Below are 24,787 nucleotides of genomic sequence, written 5' to 3'. Positions count from 1 at the left end.
ATCTATTGTCAACACTTCTACGCTTCACCTATATTTACCAACCTTAAGAAAACCAACCTCAATAAACTCACTATATGCTATAATAGCATCACTGCCGGCCACTAGCAACCCCTTCAGAACCCACCACTGTAATAACCTGAAACAACTAGGCTGGCTGGAATTCCAAAACCTTCTGCTCATCACCCAACTAAACATTGCCCACAAAATACTGTACCAGCCTACAAACACCCCCATACTCTCAGAACTTTTAATACCTTACAATAATCTTAACTGGTTCTTCTAGGAAACTTATGGCTAAATTAACAAAGTTCAATAACTCAGCTGGTGACTCTCTTTTTTCTAGCACAGTAGGAAGGAACTGGAACCTACTACCTAGTGACATAACACTAATCTCATCACTCCCCTCTTCAAACAAAGAATAAAAGAACACTTGAAAAACCACTGGCTCTGTTCCTGCACTAAACCTGACTAAATTTCTACCCCACTCTATCTCCTTACTACCCCCATATCTCTCTCCCTCTTCGCTGAACAACTATCCCTTCTCTCACTTACTTCTGTGATGGTTCTCTGAAAGTTTGCTTAATCCTTTCATATCCTTTCTTTTTACTTGACTCTTACTTTTTCTCCCTACCACCTTTCCCTGATTTATGCTTCTCAGTAGTTTAGTTTGTTTATAGGAAATTATATCTCTTCCTACTTGTAAATAGTTTTTGTATACTAACTTTTTTATTGTCTCTACATTTATCCTGGTGATTTTCTTGTATATTACTTCAAATGTATGTTTTTTTGTATATCTTGTGGAGCTTTTCTCCCCGGGCCTCTACTGAAAATGGAAATAATTCCAGCTAGACTAGCCCGGTCAACAAATGTAAAATAAAATAAATAAAAATTAAATATATACATACATACAGACATACATACATAAATAAATACATCATAGATTTCGAACTTACTTGCACTAGCATAATGGTTAGAGTTTATAAGCACTTCATACCCTTATACTAACTTCACACAAGATTTTTTTGTACTTTTATTATTAACTTAGTGGGTAGAACATATATAATAATTTATTATTATATGTTTTTATGACTGAATAGGTCATTCATAAAGAAACTACTTGAAATCATGTTTGTGAGGTGGTGTTCTTGACTAATTGGTCAAAAATGTTAACGCATCCTTACCCCATGGTTCAACAATGCACCCTAAACCAGTGGACAAAGAGCAGGAAATTTACACCGAGCCTGGCACCCATGTCCCTTAAGGACAGAGGTGGCTTATAAATTCCTTTCTCTCAATGTCCTATTGAGAAACAGGACATCATTATTCCTTCAGGAAATCATGGCTAGGCTTAGAAAGACCCCCCCCCCCCACCTAGGTCATTAACTTAGTAACAATGTATGAATCTATGAATGATTAATATGTTAGCTGAGGGATAGGATAAAGAGCCCACAACATGGGAGTATGAGATGTGACCCCAAAAGAAAACATATTGACTATCAGCTGTTTTTTTCAGTTGAAACTAAATTCATCTAGTTCCTTGTATTGTAACAGCCTAAATACAAGATCAAAATAATGCATGACATCATATATATTTTTCACTATAGTATTATTCAGTTATGTCAACAAAATTTCATAAATTACACAATTACCTTTAAATTTGTAAATGAAGACAGCAGCTGCAGCTACATAGCCAAGAAGAAGAATCCAGAACAAGACAATCCAAGGTGATACAGAAGGAAAGAAGTTTTCTGTAAAATAATAAGAATACAGTTAACTTCATACTGAAACACTATGGGCCCACCACGAATGCTTTAACCCATGGTTTCTATAGTAGTCTGATGATAACACAGCTGATATGTAATTCATTTTTTAGCTGCCACATAATCTTGGTGGCATTAGCAGCAAAAAGACAGGTTTTGTAAATAGAGTAATATGCATTCATATTTATGTCTTTCTAGCTCTCAGGCTACCTGTACATGTGTGTATGCGTGTGTGTATGTGTATGTGTATGTGTATGCGTATGCGTGTGCGTGTGCGTGCGTGTGCGTGTGTGTGTGCGTGTGTGTGTGTGTGTGTGTGTGTGTGTGTGTGTGTGTGTGTGTGATACATGACATCTGCATTGATACCATTAATGTGCTAGTCAAGATTTATTTTCCAGGTAAAAAAGCACAAAATGAGTAATTAAGATTCACTGACTAATCATTTTTCACCTTTTAATCTTAATCTTGCACAAATAGAATTTACACTTTGTTAACATCTTTGACACCACAATTCAAATTAAACTGCATCAGTGGAGTAACAGGCAGCACACTTACCTTTGGTGTAGAAGGCTAAGAGTTCCATTCCCACACCAGGGAAATGGCTTGCTGACACTGCAGCTCAGCATGAGGGGGTACTGCACTCCTGTGTGTGCCATTCTTTGGATGATACTTTAAGTTGAGGCCCCATGTGCTTGAGCTGGTGATAACTCAGGTGGATACAAAAGATCCCATAGCATCTGGTGAAAAGCCTAGGGAAAGTTCCCTGATGCTCTGGCCAGATTTTTCCCATTAGTATAAACACTACCTCAGCTATCTCCTGAAAACAGGATACTAGCCTAGTGGGACTAACCCAGTCAAAAAAGAATGGAAAATGCCTATAACTTTGTTACCTACCATATTTTTATGTTGGTTAGTATCTGCTAGATGTTAACATTTAATTGACCTCAAACAATACACCCAATACAAGCCGGTTTACTATGAAGTAGAAGCCAGTATATGCAGGAATGGTGAGACTCCCATTGTCTTTTGCCCTGTGTTTCATAGCATACTACCATGAGATGCACAGTGGGTAATAGCCATTTTCTTCAAGAAAGAATGTGAAAATGCACAAGGAGTTGAACTGAAATTGGCATATGCAATTGTCTCCAGTGCACCAGGGGATTAGCTCTTTTTCCTCTGTGATGTGGCAACCCCAGAACTAGTTATAAATGATAGCGGGTTCGGATTGTCTCCTCCGGCAAAAATCTTAACCAAATTGAAAGAAATATTGGTATCACTAAGCAAATGGCAATTCAATGGGAAGAGCACTGCAGAAGCTGGTTCATGACCAAGTGGAAGACACAGCATGCATTACAGACACCAACACAAAATGTTGGCTGAGACACACATAATGGTGGGGAGACCAAATGGCTGGTGTAAGGTAAGATGAGGCATTTCTGGAGCACTGTCAACATCTTATGTATGCTTAGTTACATTCATGTTTATTCTGTCAGCAGAGGAAATGTAAATAAATACATTTTTTAATGCCAGAGCCAGACAGAGGTCAGATGGTGGTATCTTCTTGCTTCGCTGAAGTAAAACATTTGTATTTTACTGTGTAATGCAAGTAACTAATGCCACTGATTCCCATGTTAAACAAGGAATAAACACTCTTAACAAACATTTCCATCTTGTAGGCTTCTTAACAAAGTAAATTGCTGCAATAGTTGTAATTTTTCTGTGGAATTTTCATGTGGAAATATAAGGAAGAAAGGGGACAAAACAGTGTGGTCTGCTGTTAAATTTCTATCAACATACTGTCCTTCCAAAGGATCCCATCCATCATCTATGGAAGTACTTACACTTTATGAAGATGTGCTGATGACAGCTGTTTGGCCCAGACTTCCCTGGTAGATATTCTGGGCTTGTGACATTACCATCAATCCTTGAGTTCCAATCAGGGCTGGCAGATGAAACTTTGTCAGGTTTGGGTACTGCTGCAAACTTAGCAGACCCAGTATGTGTTTCTTTCTGGCATATATCTCATCATCTGCTGACTGCTGAGTGATTTCTACAGAATGGCTGCTCCCAGGTTTAATACAGACTCTGATCGCAGACATACAAAAACTACAGATTGTCTCTGAGATATCTCAATTGTTTCATTTGTGTCATTTAATCTGAAGACTAACTAGACAGCAGATCATTGTGGGGATGTTGTTTTAATAAAAAGCTTCCCCACTTATGCAAGCCATCTTCTTTCCCCATTACCTATTTCTCCATTAACTATGACAAACAGTTCTGAAACAAGTAGACTGCACAACTACCAAAGGAAAACTGATTTCCCTCCATGACTGCAACTGGAAGCATTTCTTTGTCCCTGACATTAAGTAGCTGAAAGACAACTTATATTTGTGGCTATTTCAGCCTGGATTGAAGCTTTGAAGAGCAGCTGCCTCTTTCAATTATTACTTTCCTTGGAAGGATCGATGATTTTTCAGAATTCCAGCTCTAAGAAGGAAACCATGTAAGATACATCCAGTTCTCCAGTCAAGACACAAATATCAGAGTATTCTTGCGTTACATATTTTCCATATCTTTGACCTACAGGAATCTTAGCGTAACTTTTGACGGCAGGCATGTGCTTGAGTTTCATGCACTTGTGTCACTTGCATTTTCACTTCTAGATCCAAGAATGCTGTTTTGGATGTTGAAACTTGGATAGCTTCAGTATTATTTCTTGTAGCTGCCTTTAAGAAAGACGTATTTTCTAATACCTGACTTTTTCCTTTTTATCTTTCAAACCTGATTAAGGATTATTGATAGCTGGTCTACTTTGTCCTCCAAGACCAGCTATATAGCTGCCTTGTCCAGGATGTCCCAGATCTGAATCCCTATTTATTTATGTATTTATTTTTTATTTACTCTACTAACAAATGCAATTACTATGTAGTCAGACAGTGGCAACTCAACAATATACTTTTGGGAACTGAAAACTAGCTGTCAGGGGAACCCCATTTGAACTATGAACTCTTAGTTATTTCTTTGAGTCTGCAGAGCTCTGAAATTACTATCTTGCTGCCATCATGGTCAATTCCATCCTCTGATATGCAGGAATATATTCTGATGAAACTTTATGTTTATAAGGATTAAGAAACGCTGTTTAGGAAAACAATATAAAAAACATATCTAACAGATGAATGCATTCACCTACAAATCATGCACTTCCCAACAAAATGGTACAGTAAAAAAACTGCTTACTTTCTGGAACCATAGTAAAAACCAGAACATAAATTTACATACATATTGGAATTATTGTATACGTACCACAATAAGGACATCAAATTTGGCATATCTAATGAAAGTACTCTGTAAAATGTAGCATGACAAAAAGAATCACATAAAAATACAGTGGCATACCTTTCAACTTCTTAGCTGAAGACATCTGGACAAACTCTAAAATAATATGGGGACAAAGGCCCAAAAATAGGGACATATTTTAAATATTGCTCTTAAAAACTTAGAAAGTTGCTAGAAAAACAAGTTTATATTAGCACACATTTTTGAATGACATAAAGTCTGAAACTCATATGTATAATGTGGGTCATTATTTAGTGACTTCAGCCCTCATTGATTTACCAGAAAACTACAAATTTTACGAGGAACAGACCAAAATTATGAGGCAAAAATCTGGACGTTCTGTGAAAATCTGAACAATTGAAAGGTATGCACAGTGTTCAGTGTGGCACTTGAATTGTAGTGCTTTGGCACAGTGTTATTTAACTGCACCAGTCTCCCTCCCAAAATGCAAACCTGCAAGCTAAAAAATAATAAAATATGTTACCAACCTGCAATTTCCATACTTGATTCTAGTTTTTCCAGAAAAACTGAATTTTTTACTATGCATGTAATCGGGTTTGGGTCACCACGACTTAAAATTATTTGACTCTCAATATCAAATGAACCACCAAGATTTTTTTCCTTTTCTGTTTTGTGCTTAATGGAGAGAGCTTGTCTGTTGCTGTCAGTCCACTCTAAACTTGGTTCAGGAAACCAGTTTTTTGACTTACAGAGGACTTCTATGCCACCAGATGAGTACTCCTCCATATGTAGAACTGGAGCTTCCCCCATTGCTGAAAAACAGTAGAAAGAAATTCAGTGGCACTGCTTCATTTGGTAAAGATTTTTTAATAATTAATGGATAGCAATAAATATGTGATATGATTGTAGTAATACATGTTTAAGTTACTCTTTTGTATATTTAACTGTATTTCTTTAAGAATACCTACATTACAGTATTACAAAGTATTGTACTCTCCTTTAGAAGTACAGTCAGTGGGTCATTCTGCTATTTACAAATCCCTGGGTAAGCTGTAAGTCCAATTTTATTTCCAGTGTTATGTTCGCAACATAAAACACCTTATATTGACAGTAGCACAATATCTTCCTGTAAAATAAAAGAATATTAAGTAATAACTCCCACTTTGTTCAACGGCCTTCTTTTACGTGATTTCTCTGATATAGTTCAAAAGACATACTGCAAGCCAAAGAGCTCAGGAGGAGAACAAGCAATGAAACATAGGCACTAATTTAATTCCTCACATGGCAGTTGATCAAACATTAAATGCCACTGGAAACATGTCCCAGTGAAAATCCTATCAGTATCCTCAATCTACAAATCAGCACAAACCTGAATAAACTAATGTCTGTGGGGAGCACAAGCTGCTCATGCAGATGGTGTAAGTTAGATCACTTTTTAAATGTTATAATTAGCTGAAAGGTTGCCGCATGTCATGGGAAAGAAACTCTTCTCCCACCACACTGCAAACACTACTGTAAGTAGACTTTGCTGAATTTTTACTGTTCCCAGCACAATATTAATGTCATGGTTGTGCTGTGACTCACATAAATGTCTCATTTTTTTTGTTTATGAAAAGCAATTTGTGAGGAGCAGTATCTGTGTATTGTTATATGTCTTCTTGCATGACATATTACCTGCATGCTATGCCCTCTATGGGAGTCTCACTGACTAAAAGTTACAAACTTGTAAATTTGATGAGTGAAACATGAAAATGTGGTGGCAGGATACAGCAGTACTTGGCATTGTTGCCTGACATTACTTGGTTTTCCAGTGTGGTTCCCAGTTGGTGTACCTTCTGTGTGGAGTCTGTATACCCTGCTTACTTCTATATCAAATTTTCCCTGTGTGCTTGGTTTCCCCTTACATTTCAATGATGCGCCATAGTTAAAATGGTACTCTTCCAAACTGCCATTGTGTATGTTTGTGTGTGTGTCTGTGTGTTGAAATATCTCCAACTCACTCACAGCCCTGAACTTGATTACACAGAGAATCAGAGAATGAATGACTGAATGCATATTTGAAAATCACAGGTTAGGCTGTAGTTGTAGACTCAGCCATCATAAAACTCTGTCTCTGTTTTGTTACACTGCATCACCTGCAAAATTTTATTTTATTTATTTATTTATTTTACATTTGTTGACCGGGCTAGTCTAGCTGGATATATGTCCATTTTCAGTAGAGGCCCAGGGAGATAAGCTCCAACATTAAAAAAAAAATGAAAATAAAATACAATTACATAAAGAAATACATATGTAATATTCATATAAAAACATTAAGACTGGAGACATAGTTATGAAATATTAAAATGCAGTACTTAGAAAAATAAACAACAAATTATTGTTATATGTGACTTAAATGCTATTATGATGTACAGTGAATGAGGATGCAGGAAAGTAAGAAGAGGAGGCAGGCTTTTTTTTTTTTTTGATAGATAGTAGGAAGGATATATAGATCAGTGGATGCAAAAATGAAGTGGATTTGGGGTTCTAAGGATGTGGAATTTCGTCAGGGGTCAAGAAATAAAGGTTAGTCAGGATTAGTACAGGGGCACATCCATTTTGTTTTAAGGTAGAGCTTGAGTTTCTTTTTAAAGAGAGATTTTGACGAAATACTAGAAAGTTCAGAGGGAAGTCTGTTCCAATCTTTTTCCAACAGTGTTAGAGAATAGGGAATCACCAGCCTTGTTGTTTGCTTTGTCAATATTTACATGAAGTTTGTGTGCAGATCTTAGGGACTGTAGGTTATGATAGGGGTAAATAAGAGTAGATAGTATAGGTGTTTTGTCAGGTTGATGAAGAATTTGATGGGCAATGCCTAGTTGATTAATTTTTAATTGCTGCTGAAGTTCTAGCCAGCCTAGTTGTTTTAGATTAATACAGTGGTGGATTCTAAAAGGGTTGCCTGTGGCAAATTTGGCTATGTTGTGGTAGAAGTTTTCTAATTTCAAAATATTCTTTTTTGATAAGTTAGTAAATATGGGAAAGGCATAGAGAAGTGGTGTGATAAGGTGCAAGTGGGCTATAGTTTTTCTAGATTCTGGAGTGAGGAGAGGTTTGATTCTGTAAAGAGAGCCTATTTTTTTGTTAATCGTTTTCACTTTGTTGTTTATATGGGTGTCAAAGTTAAGGTTATTGTCAATGGTAATGCCTAGTAGTTTGGTTGTAGGATCTTATGATATAGGTGTGCCATTTTTGGATGTTATAGTAAAGTCTATGTGGGGAGATTTACTAGAAGGTGTGAAGAGGAGCAGTTTAGTTTTTTTTGGGTTAAGTAGTAGACAGCGTTGAGAGAACCATTCTTCTACAGAATTAAATATATGTTGTGTGAGGGAGTGAAGATGTAATACAGATGTGGCTGAGCAAATCAATGCAGAATCGTCTGCGTATTGTATGCATGTGGCTAGGGGAACTACTTGGTGGAGGTCATTGATAAATAAAGAAAAGAGGAGGGGACCCAGTATGGACCCTTAGGGGACATCAATGTTGACAGGTAGTTGGGAAGATAGAGTGGAGTTCCAGACTACTGCTTGGTGTCTATTATTTAAGTAGGACTTAAAAGCCAGTTAATAGGTTGGGATTCCAGAGACAAAGATTGAAGAATTTGTAATAGTATCTGGTGGTTGACCATGTCAAAAGCCTTGGATAGGTCTAGAAAAAGTGCAGAGAAAAGGGTGATATGGTTACGATTTTTGTTGATTTTGTCTGTAAAGGAGAGGAGGGCAGTGGTGGTGCTATGGGAAGGTCTGAAACCATGTTGGGTATTAGAGAGTAAGTTATTTTTGAGAAGATGGTCAAGCAGTTGCTTGTGTATACATCTTTCCATAATCTTTGATAAAGGGGAGAGTAAGGCTATAGGGCGGTAGTTGGAGATATCAGTAGAATATCCACCCTTATAAAGAGGTAGAATATGAGAGACTTTCCAAAGTTTAGGGACATATCCCTCAGTAATGGTTCTGTTGATAAGAATGGAAATTAGGTAGGCTATAGATTTGGCCGCTAATTGCAAGTATTCTGAGGGTAATAGGTCTGCAGAGGGCATACATGGTTTGAGTTTTTTGATAAGGGAAAGAATGTAAGTTGTTGGGACAGGTTGGAAATCAAATGGGGGAGGTGGGCTTATGTTGCTGTTAGATATGTATGTGTTTTTGTTGGAGAGTTGACTGGCTAGGGTTTGAATAGTTTTGGTGAAAAAAAGAATTAAAGTCATTGGTTATTTGGTTGGGATTCTTTATGTCAGAGCCCTGAGGGTTGGTTGTGAGTGGTTTACTTGGTTGAAGTAACTGATTTATGTTAGCCCAGAATTTTTGTGGGTTATTTTGACGAGTTTGCTGAGGTTTTAGGTAGTAGTTTTTTTTATCGTTTATTATTGCATTTTTGCAACACAGGCTAGTCAGAGGAGAGAAATGTGACCCATTTGTTTAACTTTCTTTACAATCAAGTTTTTTCGGGATGTGGTGGGTATAGATTCCTGCTTAAGAAGATAATTAATGGAGAAAGACCTCTATATTGACTTAGCAACAAAGGGTCTATATTGAAACATCGAACGCTGAAAACAGCGAACGATGTTTCATCAACACATTTTCAGCGAAAGCTGAAAATGTCGAAACCACAGAACAGTGATTTCTTTCCCAGGGAAAGAAATCGGTGTTCCAACCAAAAAAAAAAAAAAAAAAAAAGAAACATTAAACACTTCAAATCACATACACACATACCCTAACCCTAATTGTACCCCACACCCAAAAAAACAGTAAACAACTAAATACACATATGCACGTAACCCAACCATACATCTAATGGAAAAAAAAAAAACAGTAAACATTTTTAAAACATATGCACTTACCTTAACCCGCACCCTAACCCTAAGGTCAGTAACTCTTGTACATTTACATAAACAGTTCCCAACACATACGCACTTACCTTAACCCTAATTCTACCCCCCCAAAACAAAAGTAAACAGCTGAAAACACATACACACGTAACTCAACCATACATCTAACACAAAATAAAAAACAGTAAACACTTTCATACATATGCACTTACCTTAACCCGCACCCCAACCTTAAGGTCAGTAACAGATGCACATTCACTTAGGGTAGCTATACCGGTCAAGAGACCACACTACACTGCAGAACACAGCAAAGCAATGAAGTGGTCAAGCAACTTCTTTCCCAGGGAAAGAATTCGCTGAACAGCCGCTTCGCTGTTTTGCCTGTTCACTCTATATGTGTCGACGAATACGCATTTGACAAAATGCGTTTTCATCATTCTAATAGGAACCCGCAACAAATACATATATACTAATTGCAACAATTTACACATAAATATTTTTTACAATGCGCTAATGTATTTCTGTAGTACTGCAATTAACTCTAGCCATATTATTTAAATTGCCATTGCACTTACAAGGGGCAGAAATACACAGGAATGTAGGCCTCTGCCTAAATCCACACCTCTTTCTTCCTTTACTTTTCCCCTTGTTTCTTCACATAATTCTTCCTTCTTCTCTGACCCCCTATATGACCCCTCTGATATTAATCATCTTTTAATATCTTCATATTTCCCTTGTCGAAATCTACAAATTCTTTTGACTTTCACTTCTCATTGTCCTTAGCAAGCTTTCTTTTATCATTTTTTCTCCCCTCACTAAAACTAGCTTAACTTTTTCTCTTTTCTCATTGATCCCAGGAAGCTTTCATCTTTCTTTTCTCTCCTTTTGCACCTATCCTAACACCTAACCTCCTCTCTATTTATAAGATGCTATAACGATCTGGATCTTCTAAACATTCCTGCTTACCCATCTGTCTTATCTATGTCACAGCCTATAGACATGATTGTTACTCCTTCTTGATGCAACTTACTCAGTCTTACTACTCTATCTGTATATTATATTCTCAAACAATGATCCTTTATTGCTGTCAAACATTACTCCTACTATTATTAAGGCATCTATATATGTTTAAATTACATATCAAGCTTGTTACAACACTGTACTCTGTATCAATTTCTTCTATTTTTTTTCTTTTTCCTGTGTCTATAATACAAAAATGTTATAATAATGTTTAATCTTGATTGTCACACTGCATTTTATATTGTTTTTATATGATTATTATAAGTAATTTTGGAGCTTTTCTCTTCAGGCCAACACTGAAAAATGGGCATTTAACCCAGTCGGACTTACGTGGTAAACAAATGTCAATAAATATAATAAAATAAATTCAGTCAAAACAGACTGCATTAGTCCTTATTTAGACTTCTATCAATGGCTCGGAATAGACATATTAGAAATGCTACCGCACTAATGACATGTGATGTTAGTAGCAACTGTGGGTAAGTTCCTGAATAACTACAGTTAATTAGCAGGAGCTGGTAAGGGCTCCTAGACCACCACTGATGTGCCATTTTGAATATGAAACATGGAGGGCATAGGAAATGTTATTTCATTATACAAATGGTGACATGGTCCTTTAATGATAAGGAAAATTAATTTGCAGAAGTGGGGGGGGGTTCAACTAATTGGGAAGATAGACACGATATACTGTACACATACACTATATTTGATATCACAAGAAACATTAGCTGGTTTCCAAGTTATATTAATGTAAGCTCAGCTGTTATTAATAGAGAAAGATATTCATTTGAACCTAACCAAAAACACCAGACACATATAGTGTTTGGTGTAGGTAGAGAACTAACGCAACTTTCCAGTCAGGGGTAAACACATTTTATTTTAATTAAAAAAATCAAACATATGTTAAGCACTTTCATCTTCTACTTGATTAAGACTTCATCAGAAATTGGTCTCTAACTGGAAAGTTGTGTTAGTTACCTACCCACACCAAACACTACATGTGCCTGGTATGTTTGGTGTTTGGTTAAGTATTTTTTTTTTTTTGGGGGGGGGGGGGCAGCATGGTTACAAGTTCTTTGCTTGTGTGGTTCTTAATCTATTTAGACCCAGCAAGGCAGTTTTTTTTTTTTTTGAGCTCAACAGAGATGCCATGGAGTTAACAGCTCCTGGAAATAGGGGGTGGGGAATCTGTTGGGCCAGCAGATGAGCTTGCTTCCTACCAGCAGACCCACAATTCACCAAGGGATGAATGAGCCATAGTGCTTTCACCTGGTTGGAGGTGCTTGGTTCCTAACGGGAAAGAATAGGTCAATAGAACAAAGAAAGGGGAGCCACTGAACAAGACTGAGGGGACATGGGGATAAAAAAGTTATAAAAGTAATGCACTTTGGAAATATAAAATTACAAAATCTTTTATAAATGTGACTGGAAAACATAAAAGTGATAAAAGATCTTATGGTTTTGGTCATCATGCTAAGGGTGAAAAATGTTAATATTCTAAACAGCAGAGAGTGAGCAGAACAACAGCAAACCACAGCGGATGTGAGAAGGGAAGAGACTTTAGTCTGACCTGAAACTCCTACTTCAGGTCAGAACCGTCAGATAATTTTAATCATTTTTTTTCATTGAGGGACTGATGCCAAAACACATGCTGTCTTACACCTAGTACAGACTGAGAGCAGTTCTTTTGAATCTGGCCCTTGGAGAAAGCTTGTTTATAGATAGGTCTTACACTTACACTCAGAGCAGGTCTTTCAGACTCAGGGCAGACGTACACTGAGAGCATTTCGGAATCTGACCCTATATATTACTTTTTATTAAGAGTTTATTGGCTTATGAATGAATTACTTAGTAGGTACTTTGCAGGTTTGCAGTTTTGCTCTTGAGTTTGCTGTGCACATGCTTACAACTGTTGGTAGATAATTCCTAGTCCAGTAACTGAAAATGTAAAAAATGATTTTATTTTATTTTTTCAACTACTGACTCAAGTACATATTAAAAACTATCTACTTCTATTTTAAATTATTTTAATTCAGTGTGTTAATTTACAGCTGTTAGATTATTTTCACACCATGTTGTCTTAAAAAGTTCACTATAGTCACTATAAAGTGATTTAAGGCAGACATAATCTGCACATTTATTTTTATTTGTTTGATATGTTATATATACTTAGCATCTGATTCTTTTCATGTGATCTGTAATTAGTGTATGACCTTGAAACAAAGACTATTTCTCATCTTTGCCAGTCTCCACATTTTTAAAATTAGTTAAGACAGAAAAGCATTCATTCTTGTTTTACGTTTTGGTATGTGAACAGAACTAAAATTGAATTGAGTATCTGCTTCTGAAAGATGTGATTTATGAATCACGCTCTTCTATCCAAGCAGTACTAAGTAAGAACTGACTGTTTTTTAAGTACTTGTGAAATGGTTTCATTAATTGTTTGTATCTTAATAAGGAATTTTAATGCAAATTAAGTGATAGTTCTCTTCCCTCTAGATTTAACTACCTTTCCTTTTAATTTGTCAATTGATTGGTATTGGTAATTGCATAGCAGGTCAAGCATAAATCTTGAAGAGTCTAACTTGCTTAGAAAAAAGATATCTCTGCAGACAAAAGTAAAATAAAGCAAAAAGGAGAAAAGCTAGGGATCCAAGTATGCAGTGATGAAAGGAGTTGCACAGACTGGAGGAAAGAAACAAAAGAAATATCTGTGAGGTTCCAGAGGATGTGTGCAGCTGCTTATCTGAGAGAGCTTCATGGAAGACTAGGATAATAGACTGGTTATTCAGGCAAGAAAAGGATATAGTAGGATTTTGAAAGAAGGACACAACAGCCACCAAAAAGGATTAGGTTGGAAGAGGTGGGGAGGGGGGGTGAAAGCAGAGGATAGGAGGAAGTGGACAGGGACTGTCAGAGTACAAGCAAAAAGGGTGGCACAAGTAAAGCGATGGGAGGAAGTTGGAGATTAGACCATAAAAGGAAGTGCCAATGAAGAAATAAGACAAGGTGAAGGGTCAAAAGATAACAGCAGAGGAAAATTAGAAAGTGGAGACAGAGCAAGAGGTGGCCATGTTTCCCAGCTGACAAAATATAAACAAATAAATAAATAAATCACATGCAGCACAAAGGGGAATACAGCCAGCGCATACAGTGAGAAGGGGTGGAAACAGTGGAAGTGGAGAGCTAAATGTTAAACATAAGAAGAATAATGGCATGGAGTGCGAAGTGAAGAACAACGAAACCAGTCTGAGGACAGAGAACAAATCTGTTGTGACTGTAGACTCATTCACAGCATGATTAAGAGTCTAGGCATTTGAGAAAGGAAAGATCAGACTTTCTGAAACCAGTTTCTGGGTTTCAATACAATAAAATGTGGTAGGGGCTTATCAGAATGATCACAATTGAGTTGGGTGGAAACACACTGTGGTGCATACAGGTACTAGTGAATTGGAAGCAAGCAGGGAGGTGGAAGAGGCAATGCTAGCAGGAAAGGGTTTTGTAAGTAGCATTCTCAGAAATGTTAAATGCACCAGAAAACAACACACTGAGGTAAAAGACAATTAGGAAATTTAATGAATGACTGTGGCAGTGACCATAATAGAAAGGTTTAGGACTGCAGGGAAATCTGGGATGACTTGAGAGAGATACAAACTCTCTGCAAGGCTAGGCTCAGCCATGGCCCAGAAGGGACAATGGTTTCTGATTCTGGGTTAGAAAGCCACATTTCAAGAAGGATAACTTTAAAGTAAGATGGTAGGTACAAGGGATTGCCACATAATGGGGGTAGGTATTTAGGAAGCTGAAAAAGGATGCACAGCATGGCAAAGAAGCAAACAAGGGTGAATCAGAACATTTCTGCTACTCTGAGGTAGAACAGGAAGGTGAAGGAAGATAGGAGCTGAAAGCAGTGATGCATGAGAGGAGGGCAGACATTTTTGATACCAGAGGAACAGCAGCCAGTGACAAGATGAGGTGTAACATAGAGCTGCATGTTTATAGATTCTTCTAGAATGAGAGAAAATGGGAGTCAGAAGGTGAAAAAACAGTTTATATAAAGAACTGTATAAGATATGAGATCAGAGAAGAAGAATAAAGGTAAAACAAGTATGGGGTTATGGTATGGATGGACAAGGTAAAAACTGAGGTTAAGTGGCTCAGGATCTAAAGTAGATGTTGAAAATCTGTTGGAATGATGCAATATATCATTCTCACCCTTCCCCAGACACATCAAGGGGAGTAAGATGAAGCACTGGAGGACCAACCAAAAACAAAGCAGTGGGATATCAAGAAAACAGTATTACTTGTTTGAAATCTGAATCTGTCAGGAACAGGCTAGATCTTCCAAGCTCCATGACAGAGAAAAAGAGAGCGAGAATGGAAGTTGACTAAGGTCTTGGATTAGAGGAATATGGCCAACCAGTGTAGGAATGTACCAGGAAGTACAGAATTATGGGCATGGTCATAATGGATACAGAAAGAATTGTCAGCTTCCAAAATTCAGGCAGAGTCATTCAACAGTAATAATGCTACTTTGTGGTTTACACTAAGGGGAAAGATACATTTTTAAGGACAAAGACAAACACAAAGACAATAGTGATTGATTGTTGGAAACTGGGCTGTGTTGTACTGAGCAAGAGGATCAATGATATGTCAGCAGACTGGAAGCAAGTTAAAGGGACACCCAAGCTATAGGGCTGGATCATGGATGAAGCAATCGGGGATATGGCCAAGTGTGTGAGACACAAGCAAGAAAAAAGAAGAGTTGAGGTTGCTGTGGCTAGACAGGAGTATGGCTATAGCAATTAAGGCAAATATAAGGCTTACATGAGATGGAAAGGGTGAGTTGATAGGTGAAGAATGCACAGTACAAGTAAGACAGCAGAACAGCAACAAAGATGGTGAGAACAGCAAAGACAAAACTTGAGAAGAAGTTAGCAGTAGGGATAAAAAAACAGAGACAAATACTTTTTGAGGCACACAGCAGAAATTAGAATGGGATAGATCTGTCCAAGGTAACCAAGGATGAGGCATAAATCACAAAAGACTGGAAACAGCCAGAGGTACTAAGCAAATAATTTGTTTCAGTCTTCACAAAGGAAAGCAAAGTATGGGTACCATGCTGTGTAAAAGTCATGGAAATGGGAAGAATAGTGGAAAGACAACAAAACAGAGATGGTGGAGAATGGAGTGACTGGTTTAGGGAGGTTAAAGCACAATGACCAGATGGGCTAACTTCAAAATTTCTCAGGAATCTGGCCAGTGTACTGGCACCCCTCCACTCAGTGTATATCTTCAAAAGGTCACTCCCTAAAGTAGAAGTACCCAAGGACTGGTAACAGCAAGTGTAGCACCATATTGCAAGAGGCAGAACAGGATATATGTTGCTAACCTCATGCCTGTTAAGTTAACTGCAAAGGTGCATACAGTGATGAAGAAAATGCAGAGGGGAAAGCTGATAGCATTTCTAGAGGACAGCAATTTCCAGATGAGCAACCAACATGGATTCATGGCAAAAAGGAGTTACCAGCTCAGACATAAAGAAGGTTTATTACTGGGATGCAGGACAACCATTCAGCACATGTGGCTGGCTCTCCAGCTTCACTTGTTGTGTCCATACACTGGGTGACCTGCATTACACATCGGTGACCTTCTTTCATGACAGTGACTAGACTTTGGTTTGCCTTTGTTTATAAATTTGTCACTATAAATATGTCCAGGAAAATCATTCAGTGAGAATTACAATTTTGCAGACATGCACTTGTGCTGAAGTAGTGAATGTTTGACTGTTTACTAGAGAAAAATGTTCAGTCTGGTAAGCATACCACTGTTCCTGCAGACTCATAATATCTATTTGTATTACAGCACTGACAATTACACCCATGCATTTTAATAATTGTGTAAGAAGCAACAGCAACTACTTCAAGAGCATAAACAAGAGAAATGGGTCTCTATGACATGAAATAGGTTCTTAGGTATATACTAGGCTAATAACTACTAGGGAGCTTATTAACCTAGCTGTGAAACCCAAATGTGACCCAGAAGTTTGATTTATATAGGGGTGAGATTCATTGACTGCCTCTGTCCATCAGAGACAAAGAAACCAGACCAGAGTAGAATTTCAAATTACCCATCCATTGGTCTAAGTTGTACTTAAATAAATAAATAAATTAAATAGGGAGGAACTCTGCTTCACATAAATGGGGAGCCTGTTCCAGAGAATGGGAATTGTCTGAAAAAACATATCTGTCTCTCCAACATGTACTATTAATGTTGCAAGCAAAATGTAGGTCTTTTACCCTAGAAGTTCTGATGTTTGCTTTGCAATTTATCAAAACAGGGTCCAGGAATGCCTTGTATGCCAGAAAAGGATTACCTCTCAGACATCTATATCATACCAAATAAAGAGATGGGAGTTTTGAGGTGATCTGTGTAGGATATTGTATTTGCTGCCTGAATTCTTTTTTAAAGAGTCTTTGTGGATGTTCCAGTTGCTGCATGTGTCTCTTCAGGTACATATTGAAGGGGGGTATTATGCTCTGTGATGTGTCTGATGAGGCCCAAGTGCAGTGTTATGATGATCTCTTTGGACCTAGATACCACACCCTTGATTATACATTGAGCAACACTGAAGGATTTTCTTACTACCTTGGACACATGTTGGTCAAAGGCTAGGTTACCATCTACATGAGTTCCTAGAGTCCTGACTAGTGAACCGCCTTTTAGGAGTATTTTATTGATGACATAGTAACCTGAGGTGTCATACCTCTAAAAAGGTAATATAATGCTTTTCTTGGTATTGATTTTAAGCCTTGGCTTTGACACCAAGCATGTGTGTGTGTGTTAGGCCTTCCTGAAGGGTGTTTTCTCTTGGGTGGATTTAATGATTGCTCCGAGTTTGCAAACATCTGCATACTTGGTGAGCCAGTGGCCTTTAACATTGGCTTTGACATCCAAGAAGCAGATGCTAAAGAGGAATTTGCCTAGCACAAACACACAGGGGACTCCACTGGTGTCCAGCCAGTGTGAGGAGGTAGCCTCACCAATTTTAACCTCCTGGGTCCTATCAGCAAGCCAGGTAGCTATCCAGTGTGTCATAAAGGGGTTTATACCTAGTTCAATATGTTTGTTGACAATGCATGAGTAGGATATTGTATCAAATGATTTAGCCAGATCTAGGCAGGCAGTATGCACCATTTCTCCCTCATACATTTCCTCAATGATCTTTTCAAAAAAGTGCACCAGATTCAGGAAGAATGACCTTCCTTTGATAAAGCCAAACTGGGAGGGATCCAGTGACTTGAGGTCTCCTATGTTCTTGCTGATAATTTCCATTATAATTCTTTCCATGGCTTTGTAAAAAAGACTAGTCAGATTATTGGGTCTGTAGTTTGCAGGATCTGTTGAAGGGGAATGACCATCACAGTCCTCCATTTTAATGGTACAAAGCCTGTTTTTTTTTAAGAGTGTAGTTGTTAGAAAAATATGTATTAGTAATATGCATGCTTAGTGCAATTGAGGTTTAAAAGGGTTAATACATTTATTCTGTTCACACTGCATGAATCTGCACAGCTATTAGAAACTAAACAAGAAGCATTTGATTTCTGCTAAGGTCATGAAAATAATAAGAAGTATTTCATTTCTACTAGTGTCATGAGACTTAACAAAGAGTTATTGATTTTCTGTTTATGCCATGAGAAAGTACACAGCTGCTAGAAGCTTTGATAAAAAAACACAATGGATGCTTGAAAGTATAAACCGTAGTCAGCATTACTTGTACCTAAGCTAGAAATGTACCTTGAATCTAGGCAAAATGTAACACATATATTAGAACTGCACAATTGAAGAATTGAAAGTTTGTGGTGGGCTGAAGTAAGCCCCAAGGCCAGGTTGTTTTTCTCAAATGTTTTGTAAATCAGCAGTTATTCTCAACTAGTCAGCAATTAGTCTAGTAACATTTTCTGTAGAGCAATACAGAAAGCTGTGTCTAACTACATCAGCAATAGAAGTAACATTTCTGTGTGACATGGAAACAGCTGTATAAAAATACCATACTAATCATTAATGCTCAGACAAACCATTATGCCAGCATGCTTTGTCTCCTTGCTGCAAGTTAATAAAGGGTGCCTTGCTTGAACCTTATGTGAATTGGTCTTTGAAGTTTTTTCCTTTGACAGATTGGTCCTTCGGACCGGAAACCTCTCTTCACCTCGGATCAGATGGGCCAGGTGGTTGAAACCGTACGGGGAAGAAACCGAATCGGTTCTTCTTATTTAAAAAGCCCTCCAACTGAATTGTCATTCAAAAGAGGCCAGCCACTTTCTGATCTGCGACTGAAGGATGGGTCTCCACGACTCAGGTGATCAATCACGTAGGCTCAGGTAAGGTCAATATACTTTTTCTTGTTTTCTGTTTTAGATCAGGGACTAGATTTGTATTGTTTTTGTCAGGACTGTATTTTTCTTACAAGTCAGGGACAGAAAAGATTACTGTCTTGTCATAGATCAGGAGAAACAGAATAAGTAGGCAGTCATTCTGAAGAGACTATAACAAAATCCATGGTACCACGTTAAAAAATAAGAGAAGTTATGTAACGTAAAAGGGTAGAACAAAATGGGTAATAATTCCACAAAAAGACCCCGAAATCCACCGTTAACAGAAGACGCAAAATACATGCAGTCACAGCGCACCGACAATATTAAATATTATTCAAAATGGGTTAATAAGTATGAATACGACAGGAAATTAGAAAAATCCTCGCTTATCAAACTTATCAAACAGCTCAAAACCGATTCCAAAGGTCGGGTAAAAAAGCAAAGTAAATTAGGAATTCCTCAGGCACACAGGTGATTTGAGGAAGTAAACCGTAGGGAACAAAAGAACAAAAATTCAAAAGCAATGTTTTTAGACAAGGAGAACAATAACTTAGTAATAGCATCAGCACCTCCGCCTCCCTTACTGGAATATGAAGCAAGTGAACAGGTTAGTCCACCCCCACGATATCCTGTGGTCACTGAAGAAAGAGGCATTATGAAAATAAAACCATATATTAGAGATTCCATTGGGACCAGGTCTCAAACAAAGGCAGGTAACTCAAATGAAGGCATTGAGTTATATCAAATGGTTAAGAATTCATGATCTATGAGTGAAGAAGAAATATGCCCACTAATAGAAGTACCCAACCCTCAGGCAGGTCAGGACAATCAGGACCCAACTATTTTAGTGTATAGACCTTGGACTCCAGAGGATATCCGGAAAGCCACTGAGGGAATTCCCCATCCAAAAGTTAATTTTAGAAAATTCTCAGAAGATTTACAAGGAATGAGGCTGAGTTATAAGCTAAATGGAGAAGAGGTAGAAAAAGTAGTTAGACAAATTGTGTGGCCAGATTGGCACATGATTAGTGGCAACTGGAATCTCCGTGATGCTGCACAAAGACCCCTCCCACATAGCAGCGCAGAATTAGACAACAGAGTAAAAGGTCTTACAGACTGCATCTCTGAAAAATGGAAGCCTAGGGCAGACTGGACTTGCATTAATCAATGCATCCAACAAGAAGGTGAAACTATTGACTGGTATTATGCCAGACTATTAGAATGTTTTAATAACCACTGTGGAATGCAGGTTCCTGAAGATCAAACACAAGATTCCCCATACGAACAGCAGTTAAAGAATGCATTTTTAAAGGGCAGTATTGCACCCATAAGCAGTTTTATTACAAAACACATGGTAGACCATCATACAAGCAGGTTACAGTCATTACTTGAATATGCTAGGCATGCCGAAAGGCATTTTAATAGCAAAAAGAAAAAGAAAGCTCAAGTATTTTCTGTAGAAGATGGAGCAGAAGTTTATGTAGTACAGTCCAGGAAAAAGGGCAAGAAAAATGCACAGGGAAACAAACAATCTGATCAATGATCAGAGGACTTTGAAGGGCGAAAGAAAAGGGGTGAATGTTTTAAATGCGGTAAAAAGGGACACTTGGCAAAGGATTGCAGGAAAAATAAGAAGGCAACAACGGAAGACAAGGAGAGTGAGGACTGACTATATGGTAGTCAGGAATCACTAGAAGGAGCTAGCGAAGAAGGGACAAATGAGAATGTGATAGAGGGAGTAGAGGAAGTGCAGGAAGTAAGTGACAATGAAGAAGATGAAATATTAGACCTAGCTTTATTGAGCCTGGAGCTCTATTTAGCAGACACAAAACCAGAAGTTACACTCTTGGTAGAAGGGAGGGAAGTCAAATTCTTGTGTGACTCAGGGGCATCATGAACCCTGATACATCCCTCCAAACTACCAGAAAACACAGAGACACCTGATTACATACTGGTTAAAGCAGCTAATGGACAGCTGTATCAGGAGCCACTCTCCCTTGACATTGCAATAACTGATCCAGTTTCAGGATTGACACAAAAATGCAAAATTGTTGTTTCTGCAAAATGCCCAGTAAACCTCTTGGGCAGAGACCTCATGCAGCTATTTAGTATAGCAGTAGCCTCAACCATGCAGGGTATGGAAGCACAGTAACAAATTGATACCTTTGCAGTGCAATCGGAGGGTGAAATGTTTTATTGGTACAGCCAGGACTTGGTTACGACTGGTCCAGGGACTGTGACTGAAGAATTAATGAATATAGCTATCAGCAAGTTCCCCTTCCTTGACATCGATAAGCAACACCTGTTGCACTGTACCCTGTATTATTGTAACACACCAGGACCTGATAAGGAATATGAGCAAGAACTGTTTAAAAATCATGCAAACAGATTGATATTACATAATCTGTACTGGGACACAGAAGGGAACAGTGTAGCCAGCTGTTCATTGTCCCAGGAGTTCTTTACACTTTATAAATCTAATCGATTACCACATGTTAGCTTAACCAAGAACAAAAATATAGAATGGGCAGACCTAGGAGAAACAGTCATGAGATGGGAGAAACAGACAGAATTAGAACTGTCAGAACAGGGAATACAAATACAGAAGCTGAATAGGATAACTCAGACCCACCCAGCTGTGCACTTGCAGTCTAGCAAGGACAGCTGATTAGCACTCCTATTAAAGGAGGAAGAGAATGCCTTACAAAATATACCAGAGACTCTCTGGTCAACAGGAAAATCAGATGTAGGACTTATCGTACAGCAGGACCAGTAACTATCATGCCAAAGTCAACATTTAGACCACAGAAAAGACAGTATCCCTTAAGAAAAGATGCAGAGACAGGGATAAAGCCTATTATAGCAGCCTTACTTAAAGGAGGGATACTAGCAGAATCTCCTGATTCACCATGTAACACATCCTTATTTCCAGTTAAAAAAGCAAATGGAGAATGGCGTATGGTCCAAGATTTACAAGCTGTAAATGATGCAGTAATACCAAGGACACCTACGGTGCCAGACCCACACACCCTGTTGAATGATTTAAAACCTCAACAGAAGTATTTTTCTGTGGTAGACATCAGCAATGCATTCTTTTTGATACCGATACACCCTGATAGCCAGTATTGGTTTGCATTCACATTTCAGGAGAAAAGGTATACATATACGCAACTACCACAGGGATATTGTGAAAGTCCAACAATATTCTCACAAGAAATGGCAAGCAACTTGGCGGGATTCACCCCACCAAGAGGCAGTCAGATTTTACTTTATGTTGATGACATCTTACTGGCGGCCCCCACCCAGCAAGATTGTAGAGAAGATACCATAGCGCTATTACGATTTTTAGCCGCTGAAGGACATAAGGTAAATAAAAATAAACTGCAGCTTTGGAAAAAACAAGTTAAATACCTGGGATATGTAATATCCAAGAAAGGCAGAACACTAGATGAGGACAGAAAGGTAGCAATTTTGCAAGCACCAAAACCCAGTACCAAGAAGGTAATGATGTCCTTCCTGGGTACAACTAATTTTTACCGGAGTTGGATTCCAAACTATGCTTTGGAATCTGCACCTCTGACTGACCTTATATATAAGAAGCCTATGGCAGCGCAGGATTTATTACAATGGACACCAGAAGCAGAATCTGCTTTCTGCAAACTGATGCAGTTAATAGCATCCTCATTAGTTCTGGGATTACCAAACTACCATAAACTTTTTTTCCAACCTGTAGATTGTAAGCAGGGTTACATGACATCAGTATTAACACAGCAGCATGGGGATAAGCAACGCCCCATTGCTTACTATTCATCACAACTAGACCTAGTGGCACGATCCTTACCCCCACTATGTACAAGCAGTAGTCGCAGCTGCAATGGCAGTACAGGTTTCGGCCTCAGTAGTCTTATTCCACCCTCTCACTTTGAGAGTGCCTCATGCAGTCGCAATTATTTTACTAAAAGAAAAGATGGCATGTTTTTCCCCTGCTAGGCATCTTTCCTGTATGACTATATTGTTGAGCCAACCTGACATAACAATTGAGCGATGCACGACTTTAAACCCTTTTACTCTGCTCCCGACCCCCTGCAGACGGCACACCACACTGCTGCCTGCAGGTAATTGAGCAAAAGATCCTACCTAGAAAAGATCTCATGGATGTCCCCTTGGATGATGCCGAGGTGACATACTACGTGGATGGTTCGTGCAAAAGGGGTCCTGCAGGACAGAACCTAGTAGGATATGCAGTAATTTCTGACACAGATTATAGAAGCAAAACCTTTACCACACAACTTATCTGCACAGGCAGCAGAATTGATTGCCTTGACACGGGCATGTATCTTAGCAAAGGGTAAATGTGTAAACATTTTTACCGACAGCTAGTACGCTTTTTCTACTGTACATGTTTTTGCGCAACAGTGGAAAAAACGAGGAATGATAACATCTACTGGCAAACCTATAAATCATGCACAGTTTATTTTAGATCTTTTAGAATCTATTCAGTTACCTCAGAAAGTAGCCATTTGTAAATGCACAGCTCACACCAAGCAACAAAATAGGATTTCAAAAGGTAATGCGAGAGCTGATACAACTGCAAAACAAACAGCTACAGAAGTATTTCTTTTAAATGAGGAATTACAACTCTCTGTGATTTTAGACTTAGAAATGTTAATGCAGACACTCACTACGCAAGCTGAAAAACAAAGATGGGTAAAACGAGGAGCAATTCTCAAAAAGGGGCTGTACATCTCTAAAGAAGGGAAACCGATACTACCATCTAATTTGTTTAGATATGCAGCTTTGTTGAGTCATGGTCAGTGCCATGTCTCAACAGAGGGGATGGTACAGCTGGTGAACCAGGTGTTCACAACGTACGGATTTACAAACTACTCTAAAAAATTTTGTTTGACTTGTCAGATTTGCAACAAACATCATGCACAAGGGGCGTTAAAGCCCAAGCAAGGGAGTTTCCCTACACAACCATATCCATTTCACACTATCTGTATGGATTTCATAGAATTGAACAAATGTGAAAATAAGAAGTATTGTCTTGTCATTGTAGATATGTTTTCCAGATGGGTGGAAGTCTTTCCAACCAAAAATCCAGATGCAGCCACGGTGGCAAAAGTACTTGTCAAATAAATCATCCCTAGATTCGGCATTCCGGAAAGGATCTACAGTGACAATGGTACACACTTTGTAAACCAAACCATACAGCAATTAAGTAAGCATTTCGCTATTTCTTTAAAAAATCATTGTGCATACCATCTGCAATCTGCAGGGCTAGTTGAAAGGCATAATGGAATATTAAAAAACAAATTGAGAAAGTTAATAGCTGAGACAGGAAAGAATTGGTTGTATTGTTTGCCGCTGGCGCTGTTGAGCATGAGAACTGTTCCGACTGCAAAAGGATTGACTCCTTTTGAAAAACTATTTGGAAGGGCTTATTAAACACCCCAGTGGAAACTTCT

At 38.2% G+C, this 24,787-nt stretch overlaps 1 protein-coding gene across 1 annotated transcript in view; it reads right to left on the bottom strand.

Moving 5' to 3' along the window:
* Positions 1 to 24,787, bottom strand: part of LOC122791475 (butyrophilin subfamily 2 member A1-like) — a 797,187-nt gene that overhangs the window by 540,625 nt on the left and 231,775 nt on the right. The window contains exons 4-5 of the mRNA XM_044059218.1: positions 5,585 to 5,869; positions 1,650 to 1,748 (exon numbers count right to left, since the gene is read on the bottom strand). Coding sequence (XP_043915153.1) covers positions 1,650 to 1,748; positions 5,585 to 5,869 — 384 coding nt within the window. The remainder of the gene's footprint in view (positions 1 to 1,649; positions 1,749 to 5,584; positions 5,870 to 24,787) is intronic.

Source organism: Protopterus annectens, chromosome 17.part0, assembly GCF_019279795.1.
Source record: "Protopterus annectens isolate FY-2018-M chromosome 17.part0, PAN1.0, whole genome shotgun sequence".
Taxonomy (NCBI): domain Eukaryota; kingdom Metazoa; phylum Chordata; order Ceratodontiformes; family Protopteridae; genus Protopterus; species Protopterus annectens.
Note: the sequence above shows the minus strand (reverse complement) of the source record. Positions and strands in the feature narration are given on the sequence as shown.